The sequence below is a fragment of the Corapipo altera genome, unplaced genomic scaffold (genome assembly GCF_003945725.1).
Source record: "Corapipo altera isolate COAL_440 unplaced genomic scaffold, ASM394572v1 58, whole genome shotgun sequence".
NCBI lineage: Eukaryota > Metazoa > Chordata > Aves > Passeriformes > Pipridae > Corapipo > Corapipo altera.
This window is the reverse complement of record NW_020884898.1, coordinates 5,325,667-5,344,668: the sequence shown is the minus strand read 5'-3', so window position 1 is coordinate 5,344,668 and position 19,002 is coordinate 5,325,667. Positions and strand designations below refer to the sequence as shown.

Here is a 19,002-nt window from a genome sequence, read left to right as displayed (position 1 = left end):
AATATTTTCTGAAAGCTTTCAGATTTAAGAACACTGCAAAGTCCTGCACATGGGCACAAAAATCATAGCTTATATTTCATTAAAAGCTCTTCTTCTTTGGATTCAAATAGAAATATTTTTAGAGGTCATATTTCTGTGGTCACTGCAAAGACACATGGTTGACCCAAATAAGGGACTTTCATTTGCCTTATTTAAATTATGGCTTTTATTGTTTAGTTGCATTCTCTTAAGAAAATATGAAGCTGTGAAACCTGGTCAATCTCACAGATGTTATTAAAGTGTACTGCTACAAACAAATGCTGTAACTACTGTCCTGCACGAGTCTCAAAGATGAAAAACCCCTGGAGCAGCCAAGGGCTGTAGTGATATGTTCTCCACACGTCTCAGAAAGCCTCGGCTGATGACTGCAATGCAAATGGACTGTGAAGACGCTCTGGCCTGAGAGCAGCCAGATTTCTTTCACTCACTGCTTCTCAACCCTGTGAAAAATAAATGTCAAGATGGAAGAAACTACTGAGCTGACTCAAGATACTTGAGGTGATCCTCACAGCAAAGTAAAACTAATGCTCAACCCTGAAATAAGCTGCCCACTGCCAAATGTACTTATGGCATCTTAATTCTTACCAGATGGATTTAACAGTGGTCTACAGCAAGGGTCTATTCAGCACTAAAATTACCAAGGAATGGGCACTGCCAATGCCCAACTTCTGAAACTGCCCACAGCTACCACACCAAGGACAGCTGAGGCACATGCAGAGCTGCCAGGCGAGATGCAACTTTTATAAATTACCTTTTAACACTGAAGAAGTACTAGGAGGAGACAAAGAAATAAAAAAGCTCTCTGGACTCCTCAGCTCTGTAAAAAAAATAAGATTTAGGAAAAAGTATTTCAAGACAGACATAGTACTGCTCACGGTGATAATTTATAAAATCAGTATCCTCATAACACTGAGCTGTTAGTTCAGGTTACAAGATTATCTATGAAAAAGACCCTAACAAGCCAACATGATACTGGATAAAATTATAAGAAGTGATAGTCTGCCCAAGCTATGACACACTGACACACTGAATTCGATCAACTCCCTGCCTCCGGTCTACCCCTTGACATATAAGGCACCAAGAATATTCAAGGTATTTGACCACAACTTTTATGCTACAGAAAAAAAATCAAAGTAATTTAAAAGGGTAATTAATTGTTCAACAGAAAAACTAAATGAATACTCAGTTAAAAAAACCCAAATAACACTTTTGGGCGGGAATGACTTCTCTCAATGGGCTGTGCTCCCAGCCTCATGGGTGGGGAAATGACCCACTCCTCCATCCTCCTCCTCTAATGAACTTTTACCACATGTAAGAAAGTACAACATTGACCACACACAACAAGCAGAGTGCTGGTTGACAGAGAAATTACAGATAATGGCCACAGTCACCATTTCTCCTCCAGAGGAAGTAATTATGTGGCCACCCCCCTTGGGAACATCAGTATCTAAGATTTATTCTAATCAGGGTCAAAAGATGCATGTCAGCATAGAAGGAGGATGACAAACACAAACACTGGCAGAAATGACTGCATAAATTTCAATTACAATGAAATCAGATAAAAAATAACATATGGGGGGATTGAAAAATAGAAAACAGGAGCTAAGTGCTAATGAGCAGTAAGTGTTTAAAAGTCTAAATTTTTTGCCTCCAAACCCTACCTTGCTATCTAACAGAAATACAACCTGCAATAATTTTTCTTTCAAAACTGCAACTCAAGAAAGACACCTTAAAAGTCCAAGTCCAGCTTCTCACTCCTGCAAGGAACTGTATATAGTCCTGTTCATAAATTTATGAACTTCCTTCTATATGATTAGACTTCTTACGCCTTTTACCAGAAGACTGTTGGAGCTCCTTATGCTTGCAGATACTTCCTTATAATTTGCAGATTAAATTTATTCATGGCCAATTTATATTCATTTGCTCTTGCAATGACATTGTCTTTTAGCTTAAATTAGGTTGTAAGTTCTCCAGGGCACTGACCAAATTTACAAAAAGACAGAGTCCTGAGCATAACAGTTCCCTGATCTTAATTCAGAGCTTTGCTTATAATAGCAAGACAATAAATAATAAAAATTAGTTTTTATAGTTCCAGTAGTCTGATGTTCTTCCGCCACATCTCTCATTAGTGTAAGTGCACTTGCATGGAAGCTGATCAAATATATCATGATGACTCTCTAGGTGAGATTGCAGTTCTGCCTTACCTCTAACAATTGCTTATCTGGCTCTACACGTGTATTGACACTACAAGCTGATGTTTCTATCCTAACTATGAAAAACCAAAGAAAACTCAGCAAAAAATGGGTAGAAGAGCATGTCCCTTTTAACATTAAAACATGTGGTGGAACTGACCAACTCAACTCATGTAGAAGTCTGGAAAACACACAAAAACCAGCAGGCTCCTTCCCACAGTCAGAATTCATATTGATATAGGCAGGACCTTCTCATCACAGAAAGTCTTGAATTTGGGCTCTCCTTGAAGACTTTTACTCAGAATAAACTGAGGCTGCAGAGCCTCAGTAGCATCAACAATGATATTCTGCAGTGTTAGAAACACCTATTTTGTATCCATACAAACATCCATCATATCTAGAAACTTTACTGACAACAAAACTTCCCTGGTACTTGGTACAGATTTTGTACACCTGTTGTTTTGGCATCTTCTACCAGATTGGTAACCTTCTTGTTAGTTAGTTTGCAGGTCCAGTTTTGCTAAGATGACACAGCCGCTGCCTGGGCATCATACAGAGTGTACCATGTGTTTCGTTCACAAATGAACAAAAATTCTAGAAACATTGTGCATTTTCTGGATTTCTTTCATTATTTTTTTCAGGGAATAACTGGTCTGAGTTGCTTTCCGTGCCTTCTAGCTGCTCTGGATTAGTAGAAAAGCAAGTTCTAGCTCTGAATTCCAGCACTTATCACAAATCAAATCGCAGTGGTAAAGCAACATATTTAAATAGCTCACTGAATAGCCTCAAGAAAATGCTACACCCAGAATGTTAATGAAAACATCAAATTAATGTGATTCCATTTTCCAGATGCTGACAGAAGTAAGGTTTAACAAAAAATTGAAGGCCCAAACCTCCCTTTTAATTGATTCAAAACACCAAGGACACAGGAGAGAGTACAAAGCAACTGCTACAAAAATAAAGTTGCAGAAAGAAATAGGGAGATTCGTAATCTAGCTTTTGCTTTTTTTCAATAAAAACAGATTCTCATTGTCTTTCACATAAGAAACAGATATTTCTTATCATAATAATAGATATTAAAAAAATAATGAGGGGGGAAAAGGTAGTGCTTAGGGAAAAGATGGATAGCTTATAAGCAAACAAACCTGTAAACTGAGTGTACATATGCTTGTCTATACGTAAAGAAAGAGGGGAGAGGACAGATAATGACAAAAATCGGAGTAAGCAGAAGACTGGTTTGTAGTCACTCATGAAAACAGCACTGGGAAGAGCAGGAGTATTTCCTTTCTAGTTAATTCAGTTTCAAAGAACTGAACAATTGGATAAAACCCACCTTAGAAAAGATTATAATACTGAAGTTTCTGAAGATATTTATGTAGATTCTCTATCTTTTTCATGAAGAGACTGAAAAAATGAGAGCAAGAAAACCAGACTGAAATCGAGTCACTCACCCAAACACCTGTAGGGAACCACAATATGTGGGTGGCCATTGCACTGCTTCCATCCCCTCTTGCACCAGTTCTGGATCGTTACTGGCTGGTTGGCTTCAACAACATTGGTGATTTGCAATTCAGGGTAGACCTGGAGTTAAAAGTATTAAAAAGGACAAATGTTATCACAAATATCCACTCTAGGTCATGCAATACTGTCATATGTGTTTGGAACGTGGATATCATCAACACAATATTAATTTTTCCTCTCTTCTGTGTCTGTTCATCAGTAAAAACACGTGGCTGCCAGCTCAGAATAATTATGGTGGTAACATCTGGCTGTCAATATTATAACTTGGACAGTTATGCTTGACTAAGCTAAAGATCAGGTAAACAGGTGTTTCATGTTCTCCTCCATGTCTCAGCTATTGCAAAAATCCATATGTACAGGGCATTATCTTCATTCAACTAAAATTAATAGCATGCCTTTATGTTTATCTAAACCATTTTAACAAACATCATAATTCTTCCCCCTGCACAGTATCAACAGCCTGTTGAATGAGTTATTCGTATTTAGGCTTACATGACCAATTTTTAAATTGTTGAGATCAACATTCTATCTGCTTTAATACTGCAATACACTTCTACATCCACAACCATGCCATCACAACAAACTGGTTGACTAACTTATCGACAAGCCACAACTTCGGCCTTCTATCCCCCTGAACCCCTTTATCCAATCCCCCTTTTCCAAATTTACTGTCAATAATGGCTTATATGACCACCTTCACGGAGGATGGGTCTTAGTCACTGACTTCTGTGCAGACCCATCTCCCAGTCACGTCCTACACTCACACTTCATTCCACCAGGAGCACATTACCTCGCAGTACACTGGGAAGGAATTTCAGAGCACACAAACCACATCCTTATGAATAACACTTAACAGGAACATGTGCTCCTGGAGCACACCTAACGAGTGGTTAGCCCACACCAGCAGGCCAGGGCCAGCCAAGGAAAAGCCTGCCAAGTGCACTCAGCGTGGACACAGCCCCTGCTGCTTCACTCCACGCTCCCAACTCACTGCACCACAGCAGCTGCTGACACAGCCCACGGCTCTTGCTTTTCATTTTTCAAACTGGCTATCTACCAGCCCTAACATCAAAGTCAGAAGAAGGTTCTAGTTTTCTTTTGCTTTCTCTCTAGCAATCCTAACAAATTTCCAAGTGTGTCAAACCTGAGGATTTAGGTGCACTGAAAACTACTGTCTACTCGTACCTACCAGTGGAAAAGCAAAACAAGGAACAAGTCTGAAGTAATTGCAGATGCTCCAAAAAAAACCTGTAGAGAAGGAACATAATCCAAAATACAGAGAGCTGGGTTAAGATTGGTGAATTCTGAGAGTCCAAAACCAGTGCCTGAAAAACCCCTGTAAGAACCTCAACAGCCCTGCTGATTTGTCTGAATCATGGATCTCCACCAAGCTCACAGCAGGTGTGCAAAGCCTGTATTAAGTACCAGGGAGGTTTTATTGTCAGTGAAGTTTCTAGATATGACGTATGTTTGTATCAATATGAAATAGGTATTTCTAAACCTGCATAATATCATTGTTGATGCTACTGAGGCTCTACGGGACTAGTTCGTTCTGAGCAAAAGTCTTCAAGGAGAGCCCAAATTCAAGACTTTCTGTGATGAGAAGGCACTCCCCTGAATAAAGGTTAAAATCTAACTCTGGCAAAAAAAAAAGCAAGCAGGCTATTTCACTCAGCTTGAGGAAAAGTCTCAAACTTTAAAAGACACTAACAAACAACACTACAGCCTCCTCACATATGAGATCAGTAGTCTTCGAATGATTATGCTCTGGTCCACATGCATGGGAACAACAGAAAGTAATCAATGCATGATTGGAAATAATTGGATATAATTCTTACTTTCATTAAGAGACAGGAAGGGGCTAGTATAATTGTAAAATCAAACTACATTAACAGCCTAATGCACAAAACAAGGGCAGGTACAGTAACAATGCCAAGGAAATGACTACAGAACGAAACACTACTTAAACAATGCTACAGAGTTTGAATTTTAACCCTGCCTTCTATTACAAAATAGAATTTTTTAATCAGATACTTCTTGCCTTGTGCAAGCACTTCAAAGAAGCCATCTGATAGACCTCTGCCAGTTTTGACAGCACTTTCAGCTCACTACAGCTGACGGCTGAAGCATCGGGGAGGCTGAAGGTATAGCCTTGGATGTTAACCCAGCACACGAGATACAGCACAATTCAATAAAGACCACAGAGCAAAACTGAAGACTTAAAGAGGGAAAGTTTCCTGCCCTCAGAAGATTGCAGCTTTGCTTTGTTCTTTTTGTGACTGAGGCTGATGGTCATCCTCCACGTTACAAACAGAGCACCATTTTCACACTGCTCGCTGAAAATGGCTCCAAAGGAACTTGCAGTTCCCCCTGCTCCATCAGTGCTTCAAATCCTGAACTCTGAACTTAAACAGCAAGGTTCAAGGAGAGTTCCCCTTTCTTCTCAAGTTCTGTATCTTTTCCCTTGGGTCCCCTCAGTTCCACCAAACATATCTGCACACGCTCATGCTCTTGACTCCTGCCACAGCACTGCCAAAATGGATTAGGAGGTCACACAGCAGGAAACTTCACACCTTAACTGCTGTGTAAATATTACACCACAAGGCACCAGAGCTGCATCAAGAGCTAACAAACACACTGCAAGAGAAAGATTTGATCTTCTCTGGACACTGCCTTTAGCACTGCCATGCTGCACTCTTCCAAGTTCGTACCTCTGCAAACGGGTCACATTCCAGTAATTACAGCCCACAGTTACGTAACACTGGGTGCTGTCACAAGCCACATGCTTGATATATCACAGTGACACCAACACCTTCTCATCGGGGACATCGTAACATTCCTCAGGGTTCAGTGTCACTTGTCACTGACAGAGGAAGTAGATGCCTTAAATGAAGACAACTAAAAAAATTTCACAAGGGCTGAACGGGAATGTTTCAGAAAAAAATTAAGACAAAAAAAATCAAAACAATTTATTCATCCACATGAAGATGTGCATAGCTTTAAAGTGACAGAAAGTAGGATTTTGATCCATGAAAACAAAAACACAGTTGCTTTCCTGAGGTGAATTTCTAATGAGTAAGAGTGCACTATTAGTGTAGGGCCTCACTGAAACAATAACATTAGAGAGGGAAATAACTTATTACTTTTATTTTTACTATTTCCCCAAACCACCATTTTAACTGGTGGTTAGTACAGTGAGCCAAATTCTAAGCAGTTAACAGTATTTGTCAAAAGTACGCAAGGACAAAGAAACACAAAGAGGCCTCTTCTTCTGCTTCTACATCAGTTACTAAACTCCTAATTTCCTCTGACAGGTCACACAAAGCTCCGTTCACCCTTCACGAGAGAAAACAGGTTTTGAATTTCATTATCAATAGGTTAATGCCAGTGTATGTGCTGAGGAAAGTTCCCCTCACTAGACTTACATAAGGTATTTGCTCTGAATTGAAGTGGGACCTACTTAGTGGCACAGAAAAATGAGCCTCATATTTATTTATAGTGTCCCTAATGAGCCAGTGTTCCTTCTAGAGAGTCCACACGAGCAGTGCTAGAAAGTTGCAGGAGATCCAAACTTTCAAAATTATCACAACTTGCTGTAGAGCAATTCCCTTAATACATCTTAAAAGAAACCACAGAAGAAACAGAGATCAACTTAATCTAGAAAATATAACTGGCAATCAAGAGTTACAGTTCATTTACTTCCACTGACATTACCAGCTCTCCTTATATACCGACTGCAGAAACAATAATCTAAGAAGCCAGTCAGGCTTCTGAGAATTTCATATAATCTTACTTATATTTGTGTTTACCACTACTAGCTCTGATTATGGATGGATTTAGGACTAAATTGTGTATCAGCTGTGTGATGCTTCCAGTTAACTTCTGGCAAGTTGAATCCCCCCCACCCAGGAATATTCATACAGATAAAAGAAATTAAGAAGTTACAGCTATAAATAGTCAGAACAAAAATGAGGGTGGTTTTAGCAGTTGCATCTTTAGCAACTTGGATCATTTGGAACACTTTGACAAGGGAAGATAACTCAAACTAGGATAGAGTTTGATTACATCCAGACTTTCCCCTGTGCTGTGCTGTCCTCCCACAGCCTTCCCCAAAAAAGAAAAACAACAAACAACCACACAAGTTTCTCTGTGGACAAGTTTACTTCCAGCTGAACCATGTGACTTTGTGTTTTAAATATACTATACTTACAGTATCAATGTTACTTTAAATACTGAGAACTGTTCACAGCAATTATCAGACAATTTGCTTTTTAAAATTGTAAACAAAAATCACAGATGTGACAGAGGTAACCATTTACCTCTGTTTGAAATGAGCAAAGAAGTGGTTTTTTATCACTTCAGTGAAGTAATCTGCAAACAGTTACTACAAGCACAAAAGAAGATACACGTTTAAAAACCAATATTTAGGAAGACTGTGGTCTTAAAATTGCTTGTGGAAAATATCCTTTGGCAGCAATCACATCTGAAGGACAGCTAAACAATGCTTCAACTATGAAAACAAGTCCTCAGTTCCAGATCAACAAATTATAGTTGAATCAAAACCTATTTCTATTCCTTTCTAAAGTATATACGTGGTTCCCAGTATTTTGCACTGATGTGTTACTGAAGAGCAGTAACAAGCAGACCTGCTGCACTCATTTCCACGCGTTTGGCATGCCCATGCAGAGGAAGGATATGACAATTATCTCTGTGTCTCTGCAACCTTTCCACTCTACGCCTTCGGAAGCAGCGACACTGCAGAGTCCCAGATGTCCAAGATCAGCTGCAGGAGTGGTGTCACATAAGCAGCAGTGATACAAGCACCATCAGCCCCGAATGAAATGCCCTGTTCTCAGCCCTGCAGTCTGTGTCTGGAAAACAGACAGCTATATGCAAAATAAAAGTACTATAAGTCTCAATATAAAAATAGTTTATTACTGGTTTTTACAACAACTTTTCTATATTACTACAGAGGGTCTTGGTATAAGGTAATGTTGAATCTTCAGTGACTAAGTTAAACTCAAAATTGGGACACAAGAAGCAGGAATTCTTCATCTGGTTGTTTGTTGGGGTTTTCTGTGGGTTTCTTTTTGTCTTGATTTGGTTTTGTTGTTTGTTTTTTTTTAACTTGCTGCTGCAAAGTCATGTAACTTAAAGGCTAAAAATTATGTCAAACTAAAAAACCTCCATAGATAAAGAACATGAGCATCACAAACTCTTGCGTAAAGACCCTTCCTTAAATGCTCTTATTTACAAGTAAAAAAAAATCCCAAACATTAAACTGCACACACTTACCATATGGAACTATGGATGCTTATTGCCTTTATGTTGCCACATGCTTCAACCAGTTTATGTAATTATTTTGCCTGTTTCTTCAGCAGCTGCTGGTTCAAGTTATGATTTTTAACCCTTGCCTTTCATGCACCTGCTCCTGCCATAACTCTTGATCAGACCTGCAGGCTAACCATGTGAAGCAACACCCACTATAACCATAAATAAAGCCCAGTAAACCTATGTGAGCTCTGCAGTCCCCTGCATGGACACAAGAGTTGTTAAAGGTATAGGCATAACCCCTGCACTGAATCATCAGGCAAGAGGGAGAACAGAAGACATGCAAAGTTTAGAGAGATTTTAACACACCAACAGAAAACCACCACATGTGGTCAACTTTACTAGTCCAGAGAGCCCCAGAGGTCCAAGACAGCAGCTGTTGTGCTTGACAAGAGATGAACTCCATATTGCCATGCTGGCTATCTCCCAGCCACCACATCCTAGCCTCCTCCAGTTTTCCTCTGGCATTTACACAGTCAGCATTGCCTAACACAGCCCCATGGCTCTCCCTGTGGCAGCCCCCTGCCCAGGAACCATCATCCCTCTGTCCAGCATGCTCCCATGGTCAGCAGGAACACCTTTCCTCCTCTGCCACATCTCTGCTGCTTCAGTTGTGCCCTGTCAATGCTCAGCCACTCACTCCTGGGCTCCCTTCTACACACAGAAGTGAAGCTACAGGGCTAGCTGGCATCCCAGCTTTTCCTGTCATTCTCTGTGACCCAAGCAATGCCTTCACTTGCTCAGGGGGAATTACAAAAGGAGAGTCAAACTCAGCACTAACTGCATTGGAGCAGCTTCCAAATTCTCTGTCATGGGCCAACAAGAGAATAGCAAGGCAACCTGTACCACAAGGTACCACAGGCCCTGTACCACAAGTCCCAGATGCCTGCTGCTGCAAGTTAATCAGCGTGACATCTCAGGTATTTGAACTAATTTCCAGCTGCCATTTGGGAAGAGTGTATGTATATACCCTTTTAACCCTGCAGTTTAAAACAAAATGGAAGTAATCAATTCCTAAAATCAAAACCCCAAGCAATTACCTAGCATAAATAAGTAATCCCAGGCTGAATGTCTTCCAAACTAGACAGAGAATTTTTTGTTTTAATTCCAAATCTCAGGACAAGTTTCCAGAGACATACTACTTCTTACCTTCAGCCATATCCCCTAGCATCCATCCATAACATCCCTTAATTTTTAATAGCTGCAGCCTCACTACCTGAGTCGACCCTCAGCCTCATCTAGGAGTTTCACATACTGCTCTTATAACTATTTCTTTGGGCCCACCTGGCAAATGGGCCCAAACATCCTTTCCAACATCTCAGTTGCTTCACTGTCACACACAGAGTCGCTGTTCAAGAGTTTCATGTCACAAAACTCACCCACTGTTTCCACTCCTTTCACCCCAACTCTTGCCACTCCCATCCACTCAATGTTGGCATCCTGCTGGTTCCTATTTCAAACCTCTCTGCTCATTCAGTGACTCTTAAGTTCCATGTTAAGAGGTAAATACTCTGTCCTCTTCTCTTAAGTGTCTTTTAAATTTGTTCATTTTCATCTCCAAGCACGTAAAGCCAAAAATCTTTTCAACACTCAAACTAGTTTCCTTCTTTGCTATTCCTATCCTATACAAAGGAAAGTGAAACATAACAAAACATACAGGGGTTGTGGGGGTGTGTGAGAGAGAAAGGGGATATGATGAATTTATCCACAGTTATCCACATATGGCATTATCCACAGATGAGGGGGAGGAAATGATGGGGGTAGACATCAAGATGTTGCTGCCGTTTTACCCATGGTCACAAGAACATTCACTCATTGCTTTTCTCTGTGAGTAAGGCACATACAAAATCTTGGTATAGTATCCCAAGTACTTTGGGTATGGAGAGTGGTAGAAACATGAGCTGGTTTTAGTGCAGTGACCAGCCGGGTTGGTTTGCCCACCTGAAGGTTCATATATACACGATCTCTCCTGTTAAAAGTCCCTAACATGCTTTTATCTGGAATTTCCCACTAGACTGCCACTTACCCTGTAATTAAAGCATTCAGAAAAGCTGCCAGATGTGAAGCAGCCTGCTCAACCCTGAACACTCACACATTGGCTTTCTCAGAGCACTTCCCTCTGCACTCAGGGAAGGGAGAAGCCTATAAAAGCAGAAATAAAGCTACATGGTCAAACACATTCTCCTCACTGCCTTTTAAGTCCTTGATTTTATAGCATAAATATGCTTGTATGCAGCAAGAAAACCAAACCAAAAACTTGGCCCTGCCAGGAATACTCTGTTTACCACATCAGGTCTCTAAAGCCTCTGTTATGTAATTACAGAGGATATCCAGCTTCCCATACTGTAAAACCTCAGAGTAAACAGGGCTGGACTTACAGCCTCTTTTAAGCTGCTTCCCTGTCCACTCTAAGCACTTACAGGTGCGACAAAACACTTCTATTTCTCCATAGGCAGAATTTCATATTCACAGAGTCCACTTTGTCATGTCACCACAAATCTGTTCATAGATTCACTCTGCTTGAGTTGAAGATGAAACTACATCTGCTTGTTACTCTATGGCCTCACCAGAAGCATTTAAAAAGTTTTGGCTTTGAGGCGGTAGGGTTTTTTAGTCGGTTTTTTGTTTGTGGGGGGTTTTTTTGTTTGTTTTTTTGGGGGGTTTTTTGTTTATTTGGTTTTTTGTTTTGTTTTTTTGGGGAGTTTTTTATGGTTTTGCACTCTTTAATTAAATTTCTCTACAAATAAGGTTAAGTACTGGAGCCGTGAGAAAGAATAATACCTAATCAGGCTAACAGAGTATTTTTATCTCAAAATAACATATGTACAAAGGACAAGTGCTGCTGTCCTCCCAAGAGGGAAAAAACATGTAGCCAGAAGTAGTTTAAAAACAATAACAAAAATCTCTTCCTTTAGGCATGATACCAGATTTCATCCACCCACTTCCCTCTTTAAGGGTTGCCTGAGGCACTGTATCACCAGATCAAGGAAGGTGGGACAGTGTAAACAGCTAGAGAGCCTGGGTCTGGTTTTACAGGTTCTCCTGCAGGCTGTGGGAGAGAAGTGAGGCAAAGGGCTGTCCTGGCAGTAGCTCCTCCATCACATCAATATACCAAGTGCCAGTGATCTGCATCAGACAACTAATGCACAAGGAGGGTGCTTAAATATAATTGTGCTGGCTACAGCACTGGCATCCAAGGGACAGCAGTAAAGGTTCAGCTGATGTGGATCTTCAGTCCTTACTATTCTTTTAAAAAAGTAAGCATGAGAAGAAAAAAAAAAAAGCAACAAAAAACCCCACAGAACCAAACAACAAAGTCTGACCTTTCTTTTTGTGGTATTATCATAAGGAAGATGAAACTCTGCATTTCATCTCAAGCATGATCCATTTCAGAAAGGGCCATCAGGGAAAGAAGCAGATCTTGTGCCAGCAATTTCTGCCCAAAGAGGAAGTACTGTTCTGAAGGCATGAAATAAAACAACAAAACAGCTTTGCAAAAACCACTACATGTGGAAATTTACTATTTCCTTCTCAAAGAAATCATCAGTATAAATGGGTTATAATATGTATTTTACATCACCAAATTACTAAACTGAACTAGTTTCACGAGCTTCACCCAAAGAAACCTCCCACCCTTCTATCAAACGGGAACATATGTGACTGAGTTATGTTTGTTGAGATCACAGTACAAAACATACCTAGGTTGTAGCATAAGACCTATGAAAATATACTTGAAAAACAAATTGTTCTCTATTCAAGTGTTTTTAAGTTCTACTGCTGACAAAATGACCTACTTTATGTCAAAGTTGTCTTTGAGGCCATGCAAGAACCGTCACAAAGTAACAGGCTCGAGAACTCATTTTCCATAATCTAATTAATTTATGCATTCTTGAGTTTACTGCGGAAGTAGCCAAAGGGTAATTTATTACTCTGAGAGCCCGGATTCAGTTGCATGCACGCCCCAAGAGACAAACGTGGTGGTGATTTCCCTTTCCTTGAAATCAGCTTCAGGCTCTAGTACCAAGAATGTGAATTGGTAATACAAGGTCATATTCTGAAACAGTGGTTGTACTCCACCATCCAGCACACAGGAAAACAATGCAAGGTTTAGTCCTGCAGTGAAAGCAATTCAGAAAAAGTCAGAGAAATCTTCGAGTTAGAAATGGACCATCTGATATTCTAAAATAAAAGTTGACCTCAAAACAAAAAAGAAGAAAATTAGAAGTTGAGCATGAGGAATGAAGCTATAGGGAGCACATTTACAGAAAAAACATTCAGATCAGTAACATTTCTTGTTTGTGAACCCAGGAGATGTGTATTTAGTGTTTTATATTTCCCTGCCTTGGTCCTTTAAACAGGATACCTAACCTGAGCAGCTCTAAGATGACACTGCATTTTTTTTTCTTTATAAATCAAACAGCAATCTTTTTTAATCATTCTTGTTCTTGTGGATGAGATATACATTACACAGACCATAGTTTTAAAATACAAACAGAGAATATTTAGTGTCAGCAAAAATAGGATAAAGGTTTTCTTTCCAAAGAAATAAAATCAATCATTTCTTGACAAATATTTATAAATTTGTGTTTTTCTCCAAGTTCTTTCTCATAACATCTTTATCAAGAGTAATCAGAAGTACCTTACCACTGCCTTGCACAGATACAGCAATTCTGCCTGCAAACTGCTCTCTTAGGACAGTAACCTGTAAATACATGGCTGAAGATAAATCAGGCACTTCCTACATCCAGTACCAATATTAACTATAACTCAGATTAAATGAAATTCACCATGAAAGCTCATCAATAGAAACTGTCACTAAGCATTTTCTGAAGCCCTGTCTAGTCATGTGAACTTCAATTTGGAGCCACTACCAAGACAGAACTTCATTAGTCTTTCAGGTTTCACATGTGTCTGTGTTTCAAATAACAGTGCTCCAAAACACAGGCAATAAATTCCAGTACGAAAGTTGAATAAGTTGAAAAAATGTACTTCAGTCTGATCAGACTCACATGGACTTACTCAGGATTTCATTTTAAACTTACATTATATTGAAGACTGAAGCAATTTTCAAATGCAAAAGACCCCTTATGATAGAGTATGCAGTTAATACATATATGGTGCAAATTCTGCTTTATAGGAAACAGTATCTACCACTCATATATTTGATAATACTCACAAACCATCACTGAAAGCTAATGCCCAACAGGATATTAAGAAATCTTCATTAACCATTAAAAGTATCAAAGCTCAATTCATTTAGAATTCACTTTTATTCAAACTGTCCTGTTTCTCCAATTTTGCTTCATGACAGGAGAAGAGAAGGAGGGTACGGAGAGGTCTCTTAAGACTGCCACCTGCAAACACCTTTGCAACAAAGCTTGGAAATTTGTCCAAGAAAGATGTAAATATTCTGGCTTATTTTAGTAAACTAGTCGTTGCCTTCATATCCAGTTGCTAAACTGGACTGAAAACCCAACTAATCCAACTTTTCTCCTAAATGCTATGGCTGCTAAAGTAGTAAGCCATCATGTTGAGACTCCGAATTATTGTCCATACGGGTATTTAACAGGACGATCTCCCAGTCATCCCCCCTTTTGAGAACAAGGGATTTTAGCCAACAATCCTTGAGATGAAGCTGTGCCCTGGAGTCCTGGAGTAAATGCCAATTTGAAAGCAAAGCAAGAAATTAAACTGGCATCATCAAATGTGCTACACCTAGCAAAGTCCTACTATCCCTTCCAAGTCTGCCAGACTGCACACACACACACAAGGTCAGTAGTGGCAGACTGAGTCAGCCCTAGGTCTGAGACTACAAGTACACATGCAGCATCTCCCAGGGCACTTCAGCAGCCCAACACTGGCTTTGCACTCTTTTTCAGTAAAATTATAACATCTTATTACTGCTCTTTTCAGAATGAAAACCCACGTAGCAGAATATCCCTCTCTGCTGCTGCATTACCACAGCAGACTCATGCTTTTTCTTTGCACTTCCTCAGCAAGCCCCACTGCTCACAGTGCAGTGCTGTGCACACAGCATAGATTAGGGGTCAAAGCTTTTGGGGCATTTTTCCCACTTACAGGTAACGAACAATGCTGCAGAGCTGGCTATTGAACCTGGCAGACGTGAGGGAGGAGAAAAGTTCTGACAGAAGCTGCTCGTCAGTAGGTACCTAAGCTCCAAAGCTCCACATGCATGAAGTTCCCAGTCACTGGGCTGCCTAAAGGCATCTGTACTTTTACCAGGAGCAGCTCTGAAGCATGCAAACCAAAGAACATACTGTCTTAGTGCTCCATCCCCCACCAAAAAAGAAGCTGAACATTTTCTTGCCAGCTTTCTTCCTCCTGCAGTCTGTTCCCACACAGATGGTAAAATGTTTTTTGAGGCTTTGGACTGCATGCTCCACTGAAGCCAGTGGGAACCCTGACACCAGCTTCTCTAACAGAAATACTCAATCCGCCAACTCCAAGGAAGTCGGAAAAATGAAAAGCTTCCCCCCCTCCCTCCTTCTACAAAATAACAATCTCAAGAGGATTAGGATGGTTGCCAAATGGAGAAACCACTTCAGATTGCTCCCAGTGACTCAACTGACCACAGTGCTGTCAACGCCTAGAGAACAACACTGTTGTGGTGTAACAAAGTCCAATCATATCCAATAAAACTTCCACACCAATATACTGAGATATTATTCTCAAGCAGAAACAGGGTGTGCATTTCCAAGCACTCAAAGGCACAAGCAAAGGGAACATCTGAATAAACTTAAGTTCAAGTCAATTATGAATCCTCTGAGATGTGTCAATCCTGAATTTTAAAGGACAAAGTAAGGACTGTAGCTCTGCATCTGCTTTCCAATCCAAACCACTGTGCAGCTGGAACATGCCCATGCACATGCTCCTCTGCATCATGCATCTTGCCAGCAGATATCCCAACCCACTTAGAGAATCACAGAATCATCAAGGTTGCCAGTTCCTCAAAATCCACTTAATTAAATACAGCAATTTATTGTATGTCTCTTCGTTTACTTTTGCTTCACAGTAAGACTGGCAAACAATACACTTAAATTAAAATGATCTTTGGCATCCCCTTTCTCCAACAGGAGCCAAGGTCACTGAATTAGACTGAAGTAAACATAAATAAATCAAATTTGACCATTTCAATCAAGGACTTCTTGACTGAATGGATTTTCAAACTGCTGAAAAACAAACAAGAAATCCGTAACAGTCCATACTGCCTTGGCTCATCCCGGGAGAGAGATTGCTTCTTGACTCTCAGAACTGCACCTACACTTCTGTTGAAACTTTCAGAAACTAAAAAAAAGCAGATCAAAGCTTTAAACAGTCTTATCTTCAGGATTATGTTACAATGCAATCTACTTTATTGCTGTGCTCTGTGGCTTAGCAGTTTGTGTTGTTTAGCAGGGTAACTGTTTCAGAGATAAGCTTTAATTTCTTTAGTCCTCAAGAAAGTGAAACATTAAACTAGACTGAACTTCCTTCTCCAAAGACTAAGCTAAGCAGCAAAATCAAGGTAAGGATTTGCAGATTTCAAATGACCCTGTATCTAGCCCCTAGTGCACTGCAAGCTCTATTGCTGCAGCTCTGTGACAACCACCAGGTCGACCCTCTAACACTCCATAAAACAAAAATTCTATGACATGGCTACACAATGTGATAAATCAATTTACAAACATCAAATCCATTTGTGCATTATGAAAAAGATTTTCATTTGCTAAACAACAGCGAAAAAGAATCTTTATCTTAGAAACCAGCATGTGAGGCTGGTGCTCCTGAGCACGGCCACTCCTTCTGTACCTCCAGCTGTAAAACCCTGGCAGAAACACAAGGAACAGCAAAACCAGAAGCACCTGGGACTCTGCATTTGAGATGTTGAGTCCATACGCTTTTTCTCAAAATCCTTATGGCAGGACCATGGAACAGAAGTTTAGCAAATGACCCAGGAAAACTAAATTTCAGGTCAGATAACCAGTACAAGGATACTGCATTACATCAAATTTCTCAGTCTTTCATTCACCTGTCAATTCTCCTCTGTCCTTCTTCCTGTCACCACTCTGCCCAAAAACAGCAGCCTCATTCACATTTCTCTATTTTTACCCTCCTTTTCTCTCATTTTCAGCACAGGTTCTGGTATTTCGAATGTATTTGCTCTCCACTTACGTTTCTGCCGCTGTCCAAAATTAAATCATGGAGACACATTTGCATCTCTGATTAACATATGTCCTGTTCTTCATTATAGGCTTGATTTGACATCTGTCTTCTACAACTAATAACATCAAATTTTTTTTGCCCTTTCAATTGCTCGTGTTGTCTTTGCCTATTGCCAGAGAAAGCTTGCTGGGGAAATTCAGGGATTAAGAGGATGTGTTCTTCTGAAAGCACGCAGGAAAAAGTGGCAGAAAGATGTAGTGCTTTCAGAAACACCTAGAAAGCTTCTCTTCACAGGCTGTTCAAAGATCATAGCAGACACATCCTCTGGTCAGCTGTCCTAAGTAGTCCTGCCCTCCCCCTACACCTTTCCCACATCAGCATTCCAGCTCATCTGGTCCCCGCTGAGCACACCAGGGAGGGAAATTCACCCTTTTCCTATTTGTTTGAGGGGGTTGGCTTTGTGCCATTTCAGCTCCCTAAACTTCCTTGCTGCAAGATCAGACATATGCTAAAACTTGGCAGAGAAGAAATAAGGAGGAAGAGAAGAAAACTGATTTTTTTTTTCCTGCAGCAGCACATACCACTTAAGCTCAATACTTGTGCTAAACCGTTCTTCGATTTGGTAAGAACTTCTACAATTAGGTCATATCTGACCATCTCAGATCCTGCTACAGATCTTAACCTACAACAGCTCAAGATCTTTAAGCTGAACGTCTGCAAAAACAGGAACATTCAGGAACTCCAAATCTGGCTGAATAAGGGTGACTCCTCAGTCCTCTCTGTTGCTCCAAACCAGAGTGGTGCTCTTGTATGGAACACTTGGATTAGAGGAATGAAATTGTGATAGGAAGACATCACACCACTACTCAACAGAGTGGCTCTGATCCATACTGGCTCCAAAATATTAAAACCCACCTTCCAGACGTCAGCAAGTAATTGCTTATTGCCATATCCACTGATGTGCTCTCAGCAATAGCTTAAAATTAGTTTCTGTGACAATCTCCTCTAAAATATTAAAAAATATACACATATTAACTTACATGGTATTACAAGTTTAGCTTTAATAAGATCAGTCTAATTAAATCCTCTTAGATTCCTTGTTTAGAAGTATAAATGTAATTCCTGCCTCTTGAATGATTCCTTCTAATTTATTTTTGCTCTTCGATGGAGTGTACAGACTTGCCAAGCTGTGTGGGAACTTGGACAAGCAACGTTAGCTGCAACACTTCACAGATGTTTGAAGCAACATTCATCAAAATCAATTTTTTTTAATGTCTGTAACTGGCTCAAACAAGGAAGAGCAAAAAAATACCTCAGAAGCTGAATTTACAAGAAAGCCTTTTATTGACCACAACTCTCTTCCCAGGCCAACTGGAAGTGAGTAATGAATGGACAAATCAGGTGTTTTACAAATGCCTAATTATCACTGTTTCTCAAGAAAACCTGTGACTCAGGATAAGACTCAAATAAAACAAATTGTGCTGGCTTATATTCCGATGGAAACATTGTGTGGTTTCTTCACACAGATGGACATCTTGAATATCAGTGGACATCTTGAATGTCATTACATTCCCATGGGATCAGTGCTTTTCTGACCTACAATGGTATTTATAGAAAAAAGCTATGCTGGCAAAATATGTTGTATCAGACAATATTTCCTCATATCCAGATGAACAGCATTCATGTTTCAACATTCATACCTGGGCAGAAGAAAAAGAATTAAACATGGTATTGTCATTAGTGTACGAGGAATTTT

General features: G+C 40.0%; 1 protein-coding gene across 4 annotated transcripts in view; it reads right to left on the bottom strand.

Annotated features, from left to right (window-relative positions):
• The window catches only part of APP (amyloid beta precursor protein), a 204,051-nt gene that overhangs the window by 134,560 nt on the left and 50,489 nt on the right, over positions 1–19,002 (bottom strand). For all 4 annotated transcript variants that reach the window (XM_027648787.1, XM_027648790.1, XM_027648789.1 and 1 more), the window contains exon 3: positions 3,683–3,812. In XM_027648787.1, the coding sequence (XP_027504588.1) occupies positions 3,683–3,812 (130 nt within the window). The remainder of the gene's footprint in view (positions 1–3,682; positions 3,813–19,002) is intronic.